The sequence below is a fragment of the Branchiostoma belcheri genome, unplaced genomic scaffold (genome assembly GCF_001625305.1).
Source record: "Branchiostoma belcheri isolate BF01 breed outbred unplaced genomic scaffold, Haploidv18h27 scaffold1, whole genome shotgun sequence".
NCBI lineage: Eukaryota > Metazoa > Chordata > Leptocardii > Amphioxiformes > Branchiostomatidae > Branchiostoma > Branchiostoma belcheri.
In genome coordinates this window covers 7,131,508-7,149,017 of record NW_017802379.1, presented here as the reverse complement: position 1 = coordinate 7,149,017, position 17,510 = coordinate 7,131,508, and the positions used below count along the sequence as shown (strand labels likewise).

Genomic DNA, 17,510 nt, shown 5'->3' with positions numbered 1-17,510 from the left:
ATGTAGGATATCCAGTAATCTATTCATTTTTCACACCGAAAGGCTGAATGTCGACTGTGTACTGTCTATTAGTAGTAATGATGGCCATGTCATTCCGTCTCTCGTACCTACCGGAAAGACCTAAACAAACCGATGGATCGCTGGTTTAGTGTGTTCTGGAAAACCCCTTTCCTGGAAGATCTAAAGATATGAATTAGAACGAAAGGCATGCTGGTACCTTTGACTGATGCCTGAGAATAGGGTAGATCTGCCATCTTCTGGTGAAGAAGGATTTAAGGGCTTTGCTTCGAGTTCCGTTTAATGCCCCAAAGTTGAATGAAAACTTCCAACTTTTTTTTTAATGAACCTGTCCGAACAAACGTTTCTGTAACCACAGAATCAGCACCAAGGACAGCGTAAGGGTTAATCATAAGGAGAGTATAGCGATACCGCCTGTGTCGTATTTTAGTATTATACTACTCGCTGGTCATTTTTAAACTAATACTTCAGGAAATAATATGGCCAGCTGCCACCGCGCCGCGTGCCTGCGCAGCTGGTGTCTTACGCCGAAGGCCGGTTATACCGGCTTTACAGATAGACATAGATACAGAAGCATCTGACCATATGGCCAGTTCTACTACATTGAACCTCTCCTATGAAAAGCTCATTGCGGGAAAGGGCCACACAAGCCTAAATCGCGCTTCTAGCGGTTCCGGCCGATTCAGGGACTTCGGGTCAGGGGATGAGTACCATAGCAACGGGGAGGAGTTCCATGGCCCATAGCACCCGGTACCCGCGGAGGAGTCTCATGGCACCCGGGGAGGAGTCTCATGGCACCCGGACGACAGAGCTTGTGCTCCGCAGACCAACTTCACGCGCGTTAGCAGGAATTTGTCTTCACAACGACGTAATCGCATGTACCCGAGAATGGTTGTCATTTAGAATCCCAGGATTCTAGCCTCTTAATCTTAGCGTACGCCGGGAGACATTAGCTTTCGACGTACAAGACATATTATTACCTGGGGCATAATAACGGCTGATTGGCGACAATCATACTGAGCTGCCTACAGATCGTCTGGTAATAATGGAACATGAACGGTTAAAATATCTGTAATAAACTCCGAAAAATTGCATGGTCCAAATAAAATATGAGTTGTAAATTTATGGAGATCTAGAGTGAAGTGTAAGAAAAAACCCGGCTCTTGGATTGATATATACAATGAAATGATATGATATGTTTTCGAAATACACTAGATTTTGAAATGTTGATCTTTTTACGTAAAGGCTAGGGTTGGTATATGATGGCTTGAAATAAATCACCCAACAAGCGCCACTGTTAAGCATACGCACAACATTGCAGTGCGAGCGGCTTGCGTTGCCCTGCCTTAGAGGAGCTGTATATGAAAAATTAAGCCTCTTTGTAGTAATGTGGGATTAACCTGGCTGTATAGTACTATTCGGGCACTTTGTTTTAAAGCATGGAGATTTCACAGTGCATTCGTAAGGCCACAGCAAGTAAATTTTATGGATGATATCCTCCGCAGATTCTAAATCTAATGCGAGCGGGCGAAAAAACAAGGTTCCTACAATTTGAAATTTTGACTCAATCATTGTACAAATGGTTTTGATTCAATAGGAACATCACATAGACACAGCCAGTACTACATATCACTGCATCAAAGTAAGAAACAAGACATTAAATCAGAGCCTTTTCTTGTCTCCTCTCTTCTTAGTTATCTGCCATCCACCTTCCATTTTCGGCATGTTGACCACTTCCAGAAGGCAACAAAATTTCTTGTTTTTTTCCAAATCAGGCGAAAATTAATGCGCGCGCTGATGTCATCCATAAAAATTACCTGCTGTGGCCTAACAGCCCCCAGTCCCCACGTTCATACAACAAGAAGTGTTTTTCGCAAAGGTGTAAGAATGATTGCTTCATGAAAAAGGCTGCTGCCATCACTATAATCTGTATCAACTGCATTTCCGTATGTTTTATGACGTGTTTTATGGGCCATATAAACAGGTGCATCGTATTGACCTCAATGCCAACTGGAGCGTATGTGACAACATGTAGCAATTTATAGGCCCTTCTAGGGCTTATAGAGGCCGTTACATTAGTAATGGCATCAACGGTTCGATAGAAGCCTGTGCCACACTGTTTTTCTTTTCATTTTTTTTCACTTCTTTTTTTTTCCTTACTAAGAAAAGTGGACTTCGAAATTTGTTTTAATAGTTAGAAAAGCGGTCTCTCGTCTAGACGATTCTTAACAATGACTTGTTACATCTTTGCATATCTAACTGTAAGCATCGTGTAATGCTATTTGGTTTTGATGCCCATACTGTACTTGTTGGTGCTTGCTCACTGAATTGCACTATTCATGTGAATACTGAAGTATCGTTTTCTTGGTTGTGAGTTATCACCGCTTCTATCTGCTTGGCAGGCACGTGGCGCGGCGGTAGCTAGCTATATTACACCGAACGACTTGTTACACCTAACCATTGAACATCTTAACTCTAAACATTGTTTAAAGTTATCTAATGATAATGCCCCTACTGTACTTGGGGACAGCGAGTTCCACTCTGTGATAGTTCCAGGAAATGAGTTTTTGAACACCTCAATCCTTGTTTGATAACTCTGGTACTTGGAGGCATGTCTATTTCGTTCTTTTCTGGATTGGTATTAGGTGTTTGTTTACCGTATATTAGACCTACAAAGTGTAAGGTTGTGCCCATTTGGAAGCATTCACAGGGAAGCTTGTTCCACAGTGATGTAGTTCTAGGAAAGAAGCTTTCAGCGTGGAACTTCCTCCTCTGAGAGATGGAGTATGGAGGAAGAAAGGGTGATTTGCTTCCGTAGTAGTGGCAAAACGTGTCCTGGCCAAGACAGTTTATTCCTAAATAAGGACATATCCCTCCGCTTGTTTCACATCAGAGAGAAGGGGCACCGGAATCCGCAACCTTCCGAAATAAAAATAAAATCTATCATATGCTCGAGAGCCTGCGCCGGCTGTTCTAACGTTTCTATGGCAACGGTGTGTAAACATCTGCCCGTAACCTAGCAACCGTGATGATCTGTCTGACAGCAACATCCTGCCGACCTTCTCATCTTCCGACAGGAAGTTGGTAAATCGTGTGCAGCTGACAGATGTAGCGTTGGCGTAATAACCTCACGAAACGCACACATATATCGAATGCGAAAAATTTCGTGAGGGTATGTTCTGACGTGTTTATACTCTCCTGAGATGTCTTGAAAATGAAGCCATCATGACTATCATAAAAGTTCATCTGTGTTGGTAGTTACATGTTTAAAGTTAAAACTTTTGATCCAACACAAAGAAGTTCTCTCGACTAGAGCTTTCGACCAGTCACAGTTGGTCAGTCTACTGAGGAAGACCAGAGTGACTGGTCTAAAGCTCTAGGTGAGAGAACTTCTTTGTGTTGGATTAAAAGTTTTCACATCAAACAAGCTATCATGACGATTAGCATGTTTTTCTTTGCATGTGAAATAAAGAAACCCTATCCCATAGTATACTAATATCTGTGAGTCAAAAATTAGATTTCGCTGACGAAAGAAACGATTTATGGGTGGTACCCAAAAAATAAAGGGACTCATCACGTAGCTTGTTTTGGGGCTATTTTAAACGCTTCAAGTATGAATTGATGACGAAAATGGGCTAAAAAATGGCAGTAAATATCAATATCAGACTATATTGCTGATATTTGCTCATCCAGAATATTTTTGTTTTGCCACCCTGAAATTACTTTGCATCACTGCACCGCGTGTGTGCAGAACATATGATGAGCCCAACAGGTCCATCACATATGTCTTTGTACCTCATAGCGGGAAGGTAATTATATCAGTGCCCGTGTTAGGGAGGTGACAACTTCGCACAAAGGGCACAAATGAGTTCTTTTCACATCATAATGACCTTGGTAACGATTGTAACCTGACCTTGTCAAGTGTTCCCCATCAGTTGATGGAAGGTGAACAAAAACGAGCTCCCGGTGACATCAGGGGGCTGCAATTAGCCTGAATGTGCGCCCGATGACAGTGCCAAGGTGACGAAAGTAATGAACATCGTTTGAAGTCTCTCAGCTTGTCGTCTGTTAATGACGTCTCAAAATCATGCATGGAGTTTAGTGTTGACAGATTGCAATTTTTTCTGTTTCTTGTTGGCGGGGATCAGGAATTCTAACAATGTCTTATTTATCTCAAGTTTAATCGCTCTGGTTGTTTTCTTCTCTTATTTTTTCAAAGGTAACGCCATTAACCTTCGCATGTCCAGATCACGAGATATCAAAACCAGAAGTTCCGCTGCAGTACCATAACAAGCCACCAGGGAGCAAAAAAGATCCATCATTTCGAGATCTCAGTAAGACCTACCCACCTAATGTTTCATGACAGAAAGTTTATTGCAAATTCATGCCCGAGGGATAATTGCAAGAACATGATAACAACAATAAACAGTAAAAATGATAATAAGTAATGCTAATTCTACATTTGTAGTTATTGTTGGGTTTGATTTCTTTTCCGTGTGTAGTGGAGTATGAAATGGCCGACATTTTGCGAGATATATAACAACCCATTCACAACTTCTTGAGTTATCATGCTAAACCACACACACACACACACACACACACACACACACACACACACAAACGCTACCAAAAGCATAAATTTCATTAGAAAAGGACCATTCTGAACTGTGATATTGCCATGAATGTGATCAACATCTAATCGCATATATACAAGAGAAGCATCATTACCAAACTGTGCAGGTGGCCCTGGACAAATGCATCCGAAAACCATTCCTCCTTTGTGACCTTACTTCTCCTCTCACCCTTTGGCCTTCTCCCGAGAAAGAAAATGTCAAATTACCGAAAATGGGAAGTTTAAGCGGCAGCGGCAATGAAAACAGATAGCGGCACTTTAGCTAATGGCTCGCCATCTGTTGGAAAGAAGCATTTTCCAAATGGTGCAACCGCAGTAGACTGTTCATTACGACTCAAATATAGCGGTTGTGTGTCGTTATTCCGGCTTCATGTTCATTTGCGTTTCTGCTTAAATGTTCCTCTTGAGGAGAGTTGCAAGATTTTGGCACTTAAAATGGCAAGAAGTGAAGCAGCAATAGATGAAAAGAATCGTTAGTGGTGTAGCTAATTCTGATTTAGAAGCCATTCCGAACATTACTTCACTTGTGCAACACGTAGCTTATTACGCAGTCCCAATTACAATACATTCGTTCGCTGTCTGTTTACAGGATAGAAATGTTGGAGAACTTGAAATAAACACAATGAGGGAGACTGTTAAACTTTCCACAAAGTGCATTTTAGCAACAAGAGACTCCTTATTAACCTTTACAGCAATACAGAGATGTTATTTGTTTGTTTGCTTGTTTGTTTGAATCATTCAATCTTTTTTCTATTCTTCTATTTCTTCAAGAACATTCATCCATATTGCATCTTGCTAAATTCAAGCGCCGTTGCTTCGAACATGATAATAGCGAGGAAGTAAAAATATACAGCTTTAGCTACTAACCCTCATCTTCTAGCCTCTGCTAGACCTCGGGAGGCGGCTGGAAAGGGTAGAAATCGGACAAATATAGAGATAACATGCCAGGGGAGTTGGTCCGCTAGAGAGTTCGGGTATGGCAAACTGTACTCTCTGGCAGACCAATGCCCCTGGCATGTTATCTCTCTATTTGGCCAATTTCTACTCTTTCCAGTCGCCTCCCGAAGCCTGGTAGAGGCTACTCATCTTCCCCAATGATTGTATTTCTGTAAAATTTCGCCAACAAATCGGCTGAACTCCCAACATTAAATCTTCAATTCTTCAGACAACCCACTAACCATATATCTTGTAAACGAGAGCCATATAACCTCATTGACCTTTGCCAACTATAACATTAATGGCTAAATCCTCCCGGTACTGTTAGGGATCTTTGACACAAATTGCAATGAAAACCTTCTTCACCTCATCATAGCAGCTTCGCCATAATGAAGAGACCCCCTTAATGACTTGCCTTACGCAAATGACTACCATGAATCTTCTTTAAGCGTTGATTTGATTGCTCAAAGGTATTAACGTTTGATTTCTTGCTGTTTCTTAATGATGAGTAAACTTTGTTCACGCGTGTTCGGCGTATATAATGCAGAAAGTGCACATGTACAGTTCTCCACAGGCAAGAAATATTTTTGCGAAGTACTGTATACCGGTGCACTGGCCAATTTACAAAATTTATTTTATAAAAAATACCAGTCTTGCCTTTTTGCAATCCATCGAATGACCTTTTCTATTGAAGGAATTGTTTGAAAGAAAGTAGAAGTCTTAAATTGTGGTATTTTACTGGTAGATCCTGAGAATAATAAAATAGTAATTTACCCCCTTTGAACTCCCAATGGAACACTCCGCCACCCTTTGACCTTTTTGTGTCAGCGTGTGTACTTCCGGGTAATTAAAGATGGCGTCCAACTTTGCGATCGACGAACTTACCGAGGAATTTCTTGTCTGCCAAGTCTGTTTGGAGGACTTCAAGGAGCCTAAGATGTTACCGTGTCTTCACACCTTCTGTCAGCTGTGTTTGGAGAAGCTCCTGGCCGCAGAACCGGAAGAAAGACTAGGCTGTCCCACGTGTAGACAGGACGTCCCCCTTCCGGAAAATGGCGTCCAGGGGCTGAAGTCCAACTTTCTTGTCGGCAAACTGCACGACATTTTGCAACAACAGTCCGGAGGGAATTGTGAAAAAACAGGTCCACAAGAGGCTGGCGTCTCATGTATGGTCTGTGAGAGGGGTAACACTGCCCAGTTCTACTGTGTGGACTGTACGGACCACATGTGTCAGACGTGTAACGACATACACCGCAGGTTCAAAAGCACCAGGTCCCACAAAGTCGTAACCATCCAAGACCTGCAATCTGGTCAGTTGTCCCTCGAGCTCCCAGCAAGGGAGACCTCCCAGTGTGGAGAACACAATGAGCCGATGAAGTTCTACTGTGAAACCTGTCACCGGGTCATCTGTCTGCACTGTGTGGTCACGGCGCACATGGAGCACAAGTATGTGGAACTGGACGAGGCGGCCGAAAAGGAGAAAGCAAAGATCAAGGAGAAAATGTCGACAGTGCAGAACACAGCAGAGCAGCACGAGAAGTGGATTGAACAGCTGCAGACAGTACAGGACCAGTGGCCTTCACAGGTACAGCAGACAGAAGAGCAGATTCGACAGCAGACAGAGGCCATCGTTCAGGCCCTGGAGAAGGTGAAGAATGAGAAAATCGGTCAGCTTCGTGCCATGCAAGCCGCACGGGAGGCACAGTTGGACGCCGCCCTGGAGGCAGCTGAGACGGAGCTCGCCTCAGCCAGGAGCCGTATCCAGCACATGGACGAGGTGTTAGAGCACGGGTGTCCATCGGAGGTCATCTCGGCCGCCGGAGAAATGACTGCATGGATGGAACAAAACACTCTGAACGATAAGCCCGAAATGACCGCAAACTTTCTGAACTTGAGCATTGATCCTTCAGCTTGTAGCGTTAGCATGGAGCAAAGGTAGCCAGGCTGGTGGGTGGAATAAAGCAACAAGAGTGCCGATACTCTTGAAAACCGTGGGAAAGAAGGGGCAAGGGTGATGGCGGGTGAACTGGCCCACATCGCTTGCTGTCACCGCGGAGGGACACATTGTAGTCACCGATCGGGACAACAAACGTCTGCAGTTTCTCGACAGAGACGGCTCCTTCAAGAAGATGGATCTCGGCTTCCCGCCGTTGTCTGTGGCGGTACTGACAAACGGAGACCTGTTGGTGACAGGAGACGGACACAAGATCCACGTCCTGGACAGACAGGGGAGGAAGGCATCCCGTGTCATCCAGGTGGCAACAACAGGGCCTGAAGAGGTAACTACAAAGGGCATTGCCGTTGACAGATTTGGCCGCATCATCGTTACTGTCGGTTCCCAAGGTTTTGTAATCTCCGCAGACGGGGACATCATTCAGAAGTTCAAGGGAAATCTTCCAGGTGAGCATGAGACCGCCTTCCATGTGAGCACCAGCAGCAGCAACCAGATCATCCTCAGCGACTTGCGTAACAACAACCTGAAGATGTTTGACCCCGCCGGTCGTCATCTCTTCACGGCAGGGTCGTTCGGCTGGGAGCCCGGGCAGCTCAACTACCCGTGCGGTGTCATCACGGACAGCGAGGACAACGTCATGGTGGCCGACAGTGTCAACCACCGGGTTTCCCTGTTCAGTGAGGACGGAGCGTTCATCAGGCACGTTCTGACACAGGAGAAACACGGACTCAACTTCCCGCTGGGACTGACCATGCACGATGGGCAACTGGTCGTGTCTGGTCGACATTCCATCAAGTTTTTCCGTATCTAGAATGGAAGGCTAAGCACAACTTTTTGTTCTCTTCCTTCCAATGTCATCATTTACAGATTTTTGGTGTTTATACAATTCCAGTATTTGTCAAGGAATGAGATATTCACCGCTTGTGAGTTTTTAGGTTTTAGAGCTTCTGCATGTAGATTGATAAGAGAGGAAACACCCATGTGCTCCAGTGTGTCCATTGCAGTACCACTCCATAGTTGAGACACAAAAACGATCACTGGACCAAACAGTATTATACTGTGTCATTAGGAGAAAAATCTTTTCTGTATACATAACATATCCCACGAAGATGAGTAAACATCTTTTAAGACAAAACAGATGTCATTAACTGTACATCTTCTTTATAATGTTTTCTTGGTATATTTCTTGATTATTACTATTAACACTATTAGTTTTAGTGGTTAAAAAACGCAAAAGGTTTTTTTTTTTAAACAGTATCGCTATGTTTTTTTTTTCCAGGAATTAAACATTCCTATAGTGTATTGTACGTGTGTGTGCTGGTGTATTACTGACGTACTGTGCCCATTTCTATTACAACATGCACGGAAAAGTTTCACTCTCTATATACAGATCGCTCACTGAAGCCTGACAGTCATGCGTTAATGGGATAGGTAGCCCCAGGCAAATATTTCGAAGTCAATTCTTAATGGAAAATCTCCACCTAAAGCCCATTTAATCACATAGAGAACCACCCGCGTTTTCTAGTTTCCGTGTTCTGATATTTCCACATTAGCCCCGCGGCTGCAATGCCCTAGAGAAGTAGCTGGTGTTTTTTTATTAACCTTCACCCTGCTAAGGTAACTGTATTACACCGGATGTGCACTAGTTGTGTGGTTAAGCAGCGTGGAGAAGGTTAAACTACGGTATTTTATCTATGGTACAATGTGAGTGAGTGAGTACAATATGGGTTTATATAGGAATAGTACAAATGTACATGCATGAATTAAAAGCACATGTCCAGATTGTTTTACTGTAGCTACGCTGGACCATTATGATAAAAACTTTTATTCATTCATTCATTCATTTATTCTTTATTTCAGGAATAGAGAAAAACGCTACCTTTGCTTCATAGTTCATTTCAGGAAATTTTCCTACACATTTATTTGAAACACATTACACAGTCGAGGTTTTGTACCATACATTGGTGACTTGATTTAAGCATCTTGGGCGTCTCAACCTTATAACTAACTCTCCACCGGAAACTTTTAGTATTCAGTACAGCTTGTCGCCTCCCGTCCACACTTCTTCGTGGTCGGTTTATTATACCTGGGGCCATATATAACGCCAGATATGGCGGTATCTGTTAGAACATGCACGCATGACTTTGCCGTGATTTATCAAGGAAGCGGGTACTCGCACATTAATGACTTGACTCGCGGGAACCACTACTTCATCAACTTTTAATGGAAATCCTCCATCAGGAAGTTTGGAGGAACCCCCCTGGGAAAATGCCCACGTACCCTACTCTCGCATTTCTGTGGGTGTATCATGTAACCTTATACCCCCTTCACACGAGAGCCGGAATGAAACCGGAATACCGTCTGAATGAAAATTATTTGTATATTCCTGAAGTCTAGAAGTTCTCACTACATCGAATGAATGGACTTCATTGCTCGACAATCGTCCATGGTACCATATGTGTGGCAGTAAAACAACAATACTACAATACTAAACTATCTTACATTTCTTACTACAAACTACTATCGATACAGTATATGACTTACAATATGGTCATGTATTGATAATTTGGTCTCGCTTATGGAATAAAGTGTACAGAAATCGGCATACATTGGCAGATATGGTAGTTGGACATGACAATAATTTATGGAATGTATCGTATGAGCCCATTCTTGTTGCAGGTTAGAATGTTCACCGGAAGTCGGTACCGCCCCCCGTCCAGGTTGAACTTTGACCCAGTCCTGACGTCACACGCGGGGAAAGCTGATGAAGACCGTGATATTTTGTTGAAAATTCTGGTGAATCGAATTTCCTTGAGTTGGAGAACAGCTTAATTTTTTATATGGTCTCGTTATACTAGTCAACTTACTAGTATATTCCATGACTGCTGCTGAATATGTGACCGTCTCTCCTTTTTTCCATTTTACTAATTCACTGCGGTCAGCGGTAATGTACAACTCGTACCGCTCTAAATTACGTCTATAATAGGTGTCACAAGGCAAGACCCTCTTATCATCCAAACACAGCGTGAAGTTTATTACCTGCTAAACTAGAAAACTTCAAAAACTGTCTCGCAGCCTATTTTACACGCAGGAAGCAGTCGGGTCACCTGTCGTGCTGGGCTGTTTGTAGGTCGATGAAAAATTGTGATTACTTCAATACCTCTGCGGAGTGTGCAACTTCCCCGCGGCGTGTGCAACTTCTCCGCGGAGTCTAAAACTTCTCCGCGGAGTCTGAAACTTCTCCGCGGAGTGTGCAACTTCTCCGCGGAGTCTGAAACTTCTCCGCGGAGTCTGAAACCTCTCCGCGGAGTCTGAAACTTCTCCGCGGAGTCTGAAACTTCTCCGCGGAGCTGAAAAGTGCTCGTCTTACTAGGTTTCGGGAGGCGGCTGGAAAAGTATGTCATTCTAGTTTTGTTGCGTGGGTAGATGCCACTTCAACCTTAGCTTGATATTTTTTTTCGTTATTAGGGGTTATGTAAGAATGTTATCTGTAAAATTACATTTTCTTGATATATACCGGTGGCTTAAATCAAAACTACATTTTTAGAAAACAATAAGGAAAGTGTTTCACCCACGGTACTCGTAGACGTATTGTCGACGAAGGCACTTTCGATCACCACTCCAAATGATCTGTTTTTGTGGAGTGAAATTGTTCCACAGAGCCCAAGGTCACAGTGCTCTAGATAAGCCGTAAACTAGCTTCCCCCGCATGTCAAGTCTGGAGGCACAATGTCGTAAAATACCTCGTGCTGCACGGGAACATTAGAGTCGTAATGCGTCTCCGTCCGAGCTTGTTTTTAACGCTTCCAGGTTTGTCGTAAACTTCTTCCAGTTCATTGATATGCCTGCCCTGTCGAGGGCATGTCGTAAAATCACCCCTTGTCAGAGCACGCCTCATCAAGAGTAAGAGTCGTGAAGGTTTCCCCAGTCGTGCGTGGCCTTGCGTTATTCGGCTGGAAATGGCCCCGCTAACCCCGGGTGAGGAACCGTTATGATTTGGGTGCCTCAGCGGGAGGGGGAGAACCGCATCAAATTGGGTTGTAATGACGCCATGATCTGTACCGAGATAGAGATCTGAAGGCACATCCGTCTTGTCCATAACACTGTCTCTTAGAGCAAGGGGAGCTGCATAAAGTCGGTGTTGACTTACAAACGTAATTCATTCGGTAGAACAAACGACCTGGGTCCCGAGTTAGATCTACATTGACTAGTAAGAGTTCACGTTTGAAGCAAATTAACTTGTTAACTTTTCACTAACTAGTATAGATGCATCACACAAAATACATAGCATTGACCAGTAACACTTTTGCTTACGGTTAACGTTTGAAGTAAACTAACTCATCAAATTTTCACTAACTAGCTTTAGATGCATCACACAAAATAAATCGCATTCCAATTTATCGGGAAACGATTTTATTTCATTACAAAATCTCGAGTTGTTTACATCAAAAAACTTATTTTTCTTTGACTTTGATCCAGGACACCAAGGACAGGTTGTCACAAATCCAACGAATCGTCGACAAAACATGCCAGAAAAAAGATAATTATACGCCATCATAGTAAAGTCAACGGTACGAACATTTTCCCTCACATTCAATATATTGCTGAGTCGGACTAGATTATTTACATAAATTATGTACATCAGTACGAAGCTTACAAATACTTCAGTCAGTGGACATATCATCATCATGACTTAATCTGAAGACCACACGGGTTTTTTTTTCAGACAGCAAGGTGTTTAAGTTTCTCATAATATTTGTGAGCCTGCTTTATGGCACCAATATGGCTCATCAACTCAAACAGAAAAAAAAGAAGCCTTGGACGCAAACGACAACTTTCTTGTAAACGAAAAATTTTTGGTTTGGGACTTACTGATAGTTTCTCAGTAACGAATCAAATACTTTTTATTAATATTTAAATCGTTTTGTCATGTTGTAAACAGAGATCTTCAACTCATCAGTCCACATTGGTTTGCAAAATGCTAGCCAGTACGTAGGATTGTCAAGTCAGCTTATTCAACAGCTGAAAAAGTTTGTAAAGAAACCCAGGACCAATGAACATTTCTCAGTCCCTGTAGTATAGAAGCAGTACTGTTTTACACATCTTCACAGGAAACATGTTGAGTCAACTTCATTTACAGAGCCAGTCTGGTCAATAATTACATCATAAAATGATTGACATTACAAAAGGTCAAAGGAACAGGTTTTCAAATGGCATAATTTGTTCTTTCTGTTTGGAATGGATCAAGATGGCGGCAACACAGCTATCCGGTGAACCCCGGATAGAGCGATGCATTCTGGGAGGATCCAATATGGTGTCCTAGTCGTATTTCCGGTACCTGAAGATCACGTGATCGCCATCATCCGGAATGAAGTGGTCAATGCCTGGAAGATAATGACAAATGTCCAACAGGTGAATCTATTATTCAACAAAATCCATTACGGCTCGTATTTCAAAAAAGGACAAAAAAAGAGAATCAACGGCCGATCTGAACAAATTTGAGATAAAGGCCGATCTAAAGATGAAACCATACCTTCATCTATGGAGATGTCCGGGTCCAACATGATTGTCCAGTAGCGTTTCTCGTCGTGATCTTCCCTCACTTCCCCGATGGCACTGACGTAATGGCCCCACTTCGTGTCCGGCGCTTCATACCTGCGTGTTTTGAAAATGAAATGAAATTAAATGAAAAGCAGAATTATGGAGTTCTATTTCCCAAAACTGACACGGACGCTAAACAAAGTGCTTTTGTAATGGCTGTTGAGCTTTGACACAAGAATTCAGAGATATCTCGGACCTCCACGAAATATTTAGATCTTTGTGATGGTTATTGTGTCTTTTTCTCATTCACTATGGTGTCTACACGTTTTTCTTTGTCGTGCAGGGAAACACCACTAGCTTTCAGTTGTTAAGGAGGTCATGTAACGAAAAACACCTGTAAAAACAGCAAGAGGTACCAGATGTAGACGTGATTAATGACTTTCTCTCTCGAGCTCTGGGACAGACTGGTCATAAACTCAATCATATCCATTACAACCTGGCCTCAGGCCCGCAGGGAAACATAGACACACACACGGACACACGCATAGATCTACCAAAAACAATACCTCTAGTCCTCTACTTTTCAAGGAGGTAATCAGGTTTCAACGCTTACCTGAACCTCTCGTCCCTCTCTGCGGCGAGGTCCATGATGTCGATGAAGCTGGTGTTGCTGGGTACGGTGAGCTCTATACTGGCCGACACGTTAGGGTGGAAGTCACTGTGGATCGTGTACTGGACCGTCATGTTACTGACGTAATGGTTAGGTTCCTCTTCCGGGTCATACAGGTCATACTCCGTCATCAGGAAGCTATCCTCGTCTTCATCCATGATTGGGGCTGATGAGAGATGTGAGAAAAAAAATACCAGTTTTCATTCCTCTTGTTACAGAAGTTGCCTATTTGCTTGCCTTGGGTCAGTACTTCTTTTACATTACATACTTTTGGTGTGTCTCTCTTTATCATTTAGAGGGGATAGACGATGTCACGCTAGAGGCCGCATTCTCCTTGCCGTTACGCCACTTTGCGGTGAATTACAGAGTTCGTTATACTATGATGAAGGCAGCTAAAAGCAATAAACGAAGACAGGTAAAAACAGCCAAACAGTGAGGGGAAAACAGTGTTTGTTGCATAAAAGTCCATCTGTGTTGGTACAAGTCATTATGAAATGATTTCTTTGCAAGGGGAGTGAAGGAGGCAGTCTACATTAGAGCTCACAGACCTACCCTGAACAGAGACGGGGGGCGACACAAGTTATCTGGCAGGTATGACCCGCTACTTCGGTCACGTGTCTCTGACGTCACGTTCCAAGAGTAGACGGATCCATTCCGTGAACAAGGTTGACGGAGTCAGCCGAAAATTTGGGACAAGTCCCAAAATTCATTATAGTGTTGGCAGAGAAAGTCGAGTCTTCATTTCATAAATTAAAGAATTTTACTAGTCTCATTGCATTTTGTATTTACTTACCCATTTCACACATGATCCTGTTGACGTCAGCGTACGTCTTGCCGGCCAGTGCGGGCAGGACCTGCACGGTCGTCTGGAAGAATTGTCCGAACGACCCGTCCTGGTGCTGGGTGCGCGTCAGGGTGGTCAGGGCGTCCGGGCAGCGCCACGCCGCCGGCTCCAGGTTTGCCGCTATCATAGCCTGCAGGGCAGGGGGAACGGATTCATGGATGAAACATTTTATTTTATTACTCCGAGAAGGAGGCATACCTTCTGCAGGAATATTGTGGCCAGTCGGTTTTTCGTGTTCGCAGCTAAAACACAGGGTTCCCTTTGTTTAATCGGCATGTAATTTTATACGTCGTCTGCAGGCATGTCCGTGATCATGCACGTATTTTTATTTTCACCGTAGCTGTTTTCGTGGTTTACATTCTCAGGAGAGATAACTAATATAATGCTTAGATAGGGAAATACCTTAAAGAACTTTAAGAGCAAATGTCTGTAAGGATCAAACAATGGTGGCAGGGGTCAAAAAATCGATTTGGCTCAAATTTTGCACAGTGATAGTACTTGGCCCACAACCCCTCAAAATAGCATTCTTTCTGCTCCACACCGATCGTTGCCATGGTAACAGCCCAAACATGTTTTGGGGCCATTTTCCCTGATTTGGGCATGCCAGAAACATGAAAATTGCCAAAGTTTAGGACGCGATTACAAACAAGTGCTTGAATATATCGGAAAGACAAAAACTGTGCTGAAATGTCCAACTTATCTGCTTTTCTAAAATAGCTTTAAAATTTTCAAGAGGTCCGTTTTAAGGGTCTGGGCATCCCTAAGACAATACAGTGTTTGGGGCTTTTGAAATATCCCTATTTCTGCCCATCTTTGAAGCGCTGTAACTCCAAAGATGGTGATTTTTTTTCTTTCAAAATGTTATAACAGATACATAATTATATGAGCTATAAAATGCATGTTTGTAAAGTTTGGCCAATTGTTTGGTTCTCACGTGGTTGTCCTCGGAAGTAGGTCATATTTTACATTTCAAGGAAAATACAAATTTTTGTCATATTTAAGATACAATATATACACTACAACAACAGCAATCTAATACTACTTTAGACAATAAGTAATCCTATTAATTGTCTATCAAATGAAGGCTGGAGTCTTGTGTCGTTGCTGTGTAATTATCCCTGAAAGTAGGCCATAGTTTGGACATGTGCGGAATATTATCATTTTTGGCTAACTTTGAAGCTCTATAACTGACAAAGTAGGATATGTTTTGAATCCAATCTTTGTAGGGTAATACATACATGTATTGTGTATCAAATGATATCTTGTTGAGGTTGGAGTCTTGTGTCGTTGTTGTGTACTTGCCCCTGAAAGTAGGCCATAGTTTGGACATGTGCGGAATATTATTTAATTTTTGGCTAACTTTGAAGCTCTATAACTGACAAAGTAGGATATGTTTTGAATCCAATCTTTGTAGGGTAGTACATACATGTATTGTGTATCAAATGATATCTTGTTGAGGTTGGAGTCTTGTTTCTTTGTTGTGTAATTGCCCCTGAAAGTAGGCCATAGTTTGGACATGTGCGGAATATTGTAATTTTTGGCTAACTTTGAAGCTCTATAACTGACAAATTAGGATGTTTTTTTAATCCAATCTTTGTAGGGTAGTACATACATGTATTGTGTATCAAATGATATCTTGTTGAGGTTGAAGTCTTGTGTCGTTGCTGTGTACTTGTCCCTGAAAGTAGGCCATAGTTTGGACATGTGCGGAATATTATCATTTTTGGCTAACTTTGAAGCTCTATAACTGACAAAGAAGGGTGTTATTTCAATCCAATCTTTGTAGGGTAGTACATACATGTATTGTGTATCAAATGAATTCTTGTTGAGATTGGAGTCTTGTTTCGCTGTTGTGTACTTGTCCCTGAAAGTAGGCCATATTTGGGACATGTGCGGAAATTATCATTTTAGCTATTTTTGAAGCTGTATAAATGACAAAGTAGGATGTTATTTGAATCCAATCTATACATGTATTGTGTATCAAATGATATCTTGTGGAGGTTGGAGTCTTGTTTGGTTGCTGTGTACCTGTCCCTGAAAGTAGGCCATATTATGGACATCTGCGGAAATTTTCATTTTTAGCTATTTTTAAAGCTCTTTAAATGACAAAGTAGGGTGTGTTTTCCATTCAATCTTTCAAGGAAAGTACAATATATTTATTGTCAAAGAAATGAATGCTTGTGGAGGTTATAGTCTTGTTTTGTACTTGTTTTGCCCTTGTTCAAATTAATTCTGTAGAGGTACATGTAGGGATAAGATGATGGTAAGAAAGCATTAGTTGCTCAGACGTTGATAGGCTGTTTCATAAGATACTCAGGTTTTAGGCAGAATCAACAATGATTTTAGCTTTATCATATTTTGAGGATGTTTTGAGGAATATGGTACTTGAAACATTGCTATCCTAACGACTGCAGTTAAGATACATTGTAGATGCAGATGTACATGTATATTCCCACAATCTGCAAATGACAACTTGAACAACTTCTTTGAATAGCCCTTCTTTGTTCTGTTAGTTACTATACTGTAATAATGCCAGTAACACAGTAACAATGAAGTATCAGCTTACTGGAACCTTTTTCACAAAATGATGTGTCTTTGGTGTTTCATTATTTTCAACTCAATTGTCCCTAGTGTGGTTGCTTACATTCTTGAAACTTTACAGAAATGTCAAAGGGATTAAGACAATGCTTTGGTTTTGAATAAAAGACATTTTTTCAAATATTCAAATGACACATAAAGCTATATCGAAACGTGAGCAATATTTCCTACTTTCGGGGACGGTTACAAGAAAACAATAGAATATGTCCTAATTATGACTTACTTTTGGGCAAGTACAGAGCAACTAAGCAAGAACCCACCTTCTGTAGGCCTTCATTTCATAGACAATAGATAAAGTTACTTCTGCTAGAGAATT

The 17,510-nt window shown here is 42.1% G+C and overlaps 1 protein-coding gene and 1 pseudogene across 2 annotated transcripts in view; one reads left to right on the top strand and one right to left on the bottom strand.

Annotated features, from left to right (window-relative positions):
• The first annotated feature begins 6,402 nt into the window (after nucleotides 1–6,402).
• On the top strand, nucleotides 6,403–8,365 carry LOC109462791 (annotated as a pseudogene).
• A 4,408-nt stretch (nucleotides 8,366–12,773) lies between these two features.
• LOC109462842 (uncharacterized protein CG3556-like) overlaps nucleotides 12,774–17,510 on the bottom strand; it is a 71,979-nt gene continuing 67,242 nt past the window's right edge. For both annotated transcript variants that reach the window (XM_019759481.1, XM_019759488.1), the window contains exons 6-9: nucleotides 14,546–14,726; nucleotides 13,696–13,918; nucleotides 13,075–13,196; nucleotides 12,774–12,925 (exon numbers count right to left, since the gene is read on the bottom strand). In XM_019759481.1, coding sequence (XP_019615040.1) covers nucleotides 12,861–12,925; nucleotides 13,075–13,196; nucleotides 13,696–13,918; nucleotides 14,546–14,726 — 591 coding nt within the window. In that variant the 3' untranslated portion in view covers nucleotides 12,774–12,860. The remainder of the gene's footprint in view (nucleotides 12,926–13,074; nucleotides 13,197–13,695; nucleotides 13,919–14,545; nucleotides 14,727–17,510) is intronic.